This window comes from Salvia miltiorrhiza, chromosome 4, assembly GCF_028751815.1.
Source record: "Salvia miltiorrhiza cultivar Shanhuang (shh) chromosome 4, IMPLAD_Smil_shh, whole genome shotgun sequence".
NCBI lineage: Eukaryota > Viridiplantae > Streptophyta > Magnoliopsida > Lamiales > Lamiaceae > Salvia > Salvia miltiorrhiza.
The window spans coordinates 39,277,554-39,281,138 of NC_080390.1; the positions used below are offsets into that span (position 1 = coordinate 39,277,554).

Consider the following 3,585-nt stretch of genomic DNA (forward strand, 5'->3'; position numbering starts at 1 on the left):
TTATTATTTATTATATTATATTATTATTTTTTCAATTATTATTATTTATTATATTAATAATATTAAATTATTTTACTATTATTATTTATTATTATTATTATTATTATTAATTATTTAATTAAACAATTAAACTTAGTAATATCATATCCGTGGGAATACATAATACCATGGGAAAGAAAGAGGAGAAATGACTAATCCCATATGCATGGGAATAGGCATTCCATCGGGAATGACGATTCCCATTACAAAAACGGTAATAGCCATAGGATTGGGAATGAACGCAGGAATCACCATTCTATTCTCATTCCATTTTCGCGTACCAGCCATGCCCTAATTTGTATATCATTATTATATTATGAATACTCACAGATTATAAAATCATATTTATTATAGATTAAAATCAACTTACAAACAGATTTATCATATATATAGAGTATCATTTAAAAAATATAATTTCATGATACTACAAAATAATTGTATATAAATAAATGTTCATAAACTTATTACAAGTATGATAATAATTAATACATGATATTTTTCTTATACATATTATTTTCAAAATCTGCCTATCGAAAATAATAGAGAAAAAAGTTAATTACGATAACTCGTAATTGATATTATATAATATAAATATAAATTATATAGATTAATTACCTTATATATTTCCCATTGGTTTAGCCTACAATTCGGAACTATATATATATAAACACAAAATAGAAAAAGTTAACTCCGCCGCTTATGTAAAAAATAACATAAGACAATTTTATAAGAGCTAAATAACGTCAGCATCAGCTAAGTCGAAAAGCGCGTTGGTCTGTCCAGCACTTACCGCTAATTAAAAAAAATTAGTAAAACCAAGTTTCCATTTGTTTCAAATCTCTCTCTCTCTCTCTAGTCAACAAACATATCACGACGATAATCCGTTACTAGCTGCAACGTAACTCCTATATATACCCACTGGGATTTGCCTCAGACAGCAACATACCTTCCCCACTCCAAATTAATATACTTCAACAATCTCGCTCTCTCTCTCTACAGTCGCAATTTTTTCTATTTTAGTCGATACAAGTTTTGATCAAAGAGAAATGAGGATGTCGAAGAAAGCTGCATGCAACTCCCACGGCCAAGATTCTTCCTACTTCCTTGGATGGCAGGAATACGAGAAGAATCCCTACCATCAGATTACCAATCCCAATGGGATCATTCAAATGGGCCTAGCAGAGAATCAAGTATACACATATTTCATCAAACATAAATAATAAAAAAATATGAATATGATAGTTCTCATATTGTTTTTCCAAATTACGAGCTAGCTAATGTTCTCTCTCTCTCTCTCTCTCCGCAGCTCTCGTTCGATCTACTGGAATCGTGGCTGGCCGCAAATCCTGATGCAGCCGCCTTCAAGAGAGGCGGTCACTCCATTTTCAGAGAGCTAGCGCTCTTCCAAGACTATCACGGCCTTCCCGCTTTCAAAAATGTAACCATGCAAAATAATTCAACATTTATATAAATTTCATTTTGTTCATGAAAATTAAGTGACATGCTATAAATATTGTTCATTCAGGCACTGGTACAATTCATGACGGAAATACGTGGAAATAAAGTTCGGTTTGACCCAAACAATATTGTTCTGACCGCCGGCGCCACGTCAGCTAACGAAACCCTTATTTTCTGCCTCGCCGACCCCGCCGATGCCTTTCTACTCCCTACGCCCTACTATCCTGGGTACCTCTCTCTTAACATGTTTTTAGATTCGTATCTTAACCTCTATTTATAACACAGTCTTTTTTCTCACTTTTATGTGGGTAGTGGTTCCCTCTGTGTGCAGTTATTTTCGCACATTTGTTTGGTGTAGAAGTCCCGTGTCTACGTGCGGGTTGCTTATTTGGTTATATTTATATGCCTCTTGTAATTCTAATTCAAAAAGATAACATTAAAAAATTTCAGTCTTTTTTATTCTCCCATTGCCCTCTACAAATCTTCTTTGGAGAAAAATATAAATAACGTAAAAACCAACAGGTTAAACACAAAATCAAGATAAGTTTGATCTGATATACGTAAGTACATGCAGGTTTGACAGAGACCTTAAATGGCGGACGGGAGTGGAGATCGTGCCGATACATTGCACCAGCAGAAACGGCTTCAGAATCACTTCATCTGCTCTGCAAGACGCCTATCAACTTGCTCAAAATCGTAATCTCAAAGTTAAGGGAGTATTACTCACTAATCCTTCTAATCCTCTCGGGATTACTCTAAACCGGAACGAGCTCAATCTCCTCCTCAATTTCGTCGACGCTAAAGGGATTCATCTCATCAGCGACGAGATTTACTCCGGCACAGTTTTCGACTCCACCGAATTCATCAGCATCATGGAGCTTCTGCCAAACCGGAATTCGGAACTCTCGAACCGGGTTCACGTCGTCTACAGCCTCTCCAAGGACCTTGGCCTGCCCGGCTTCCGGGTCGGGGCGATATACTCCAACAACGGTTTAGTGGTAGCAGCCGCCACCAAAATGTCGAGCTTCGGCTTGATCTCGTCGCAGACTCAGTATCTTCTCTCCGCCATGCTCTCCGACGACGAGTTCCAAAAGAAGTACGTCGTGGAGAACCGGAGGAGGCTGAAGAACCGGCACGCAATGCTGGTTCGAGGCCTGCGGAGAACCGGGATTCCGTGCCTCGAGAGCAACTCCGGTTTGTTCTGCTGGGTAGACATGAGGCATCTATTGAGGTCGGAATCATTCGAAGCGGAAATGGAGCTGTGGAAGAAGATGGTTTACGAGGTCGGGTTGAACATCTCGCCCGGTTCGTCGTGCCACTGCGTGGAACCGGGCTGGTTCCGCGTGTGCTTCGCCAACATGTCCGAAGATACACTGCAGCTCGCAATTCGGCGCATCAAATCGTATGTGGATTCAATTTCTGCAATGAAAACCGGCAATGCGAGATCGAGAACCAAATCCATATCCAAATGGGTTTTTCGGCTCTCGTATCATGATCGTGAACTGATTCAATTAATGTGAACACAATCCCATTTATTGTGTGAGTTTTTCCCTTTAAATATGTTTGAGTGGATATGATGATGTGGCGTTCCATATGGTTTTTGAGTTGGTGGCGTTACATATGTTGGTGTAATTCTTAAGTAATGTATAAGAGTCTAGAGATGGTGCACTCTGTCCGTGTGGACGCGTAGTGATTTGGCCTTCATATTGTAAACTCGTTTTTCAGATGTTTGCATGAGATTTTTATGTACACATGCACCCGCGGAGCCACATTTTCTACTCAAAGGGGTTCAATTTTTTTTAAATAAAATTAATAATTAAATAAAAAATTAATCAAATTAATTAAGTTAAATTTAAAATAAATAATAATCTTTAATATAATTATAATATCATTTAAATTATAAAAAGTACTTTTCAAATTGACTTTCAAGTTCATACAAATAAAACTTTGCAAAATGAAGTAACTTTCAATGTCAAATTTAAAAATAAATATAATTAGGATCTAAACATGATATGCATAATTAAATTAATTAATTATGTGTCCAATTCATCAAAACATCAATTTCGCTCTAAAGCTTACATGTCAATC

General features: G+C 36.8%; 1 protein-coding gene across 1 annotated transcript; it reads left to right on the top strand.

The window, feature by feature from the left end:
- Nucleotides 1–1,002: 1,002 nt before the first annotated feature.
- On the top strand, nt 1,003–3,192 carry LOC131021582 (1-aminocyclopropane-1-carboxylate synthase 3-like). Its single transcript, XM_057950841.1, has 4 exons — nt 1,003–1,229; nt 1,346–1,477; nt 1,565–1,725; nt 2,072–3,192. Exons 1-4 carry the CDS (start codon nt 1,086–1,088, stop codon nt 3,015–3,017), a joined length of 1,383 nt encoding a protein of 460 aa, XP_057806824.1. The 5' UTR covers nt 1,003–1,085; the 3' UTR covers nt 3,018–3,192.
- Nucleotides 3,193–3,585: the final 393 nt, after the last annotated feature.

Bases quoted from the DNA above. Each gene is read 5' to 3' on its own strand.
- LOC131021582 (XM_057950841.1), top strand. From the start codon at position 1,086: ATGAGGATGTCGAAGAAAGCTGCATGCAACTCCCACGGCCAAGATTCT. The intron at 1,230-1,345 runs GTATACACATAT...CTCTCTCCGCAG, and splicing joins TGGGCCTAGCAGAGAATCAA to CTCTCGTTCGATCTACTGGA. The intron at 1,478-1,564 runs GTAACCATGCAA...TTGTTCATTCAG, and splicing joins GCCTTCCCGCTTTCAAAAAT to GCACTGGTACAATTCATGAC.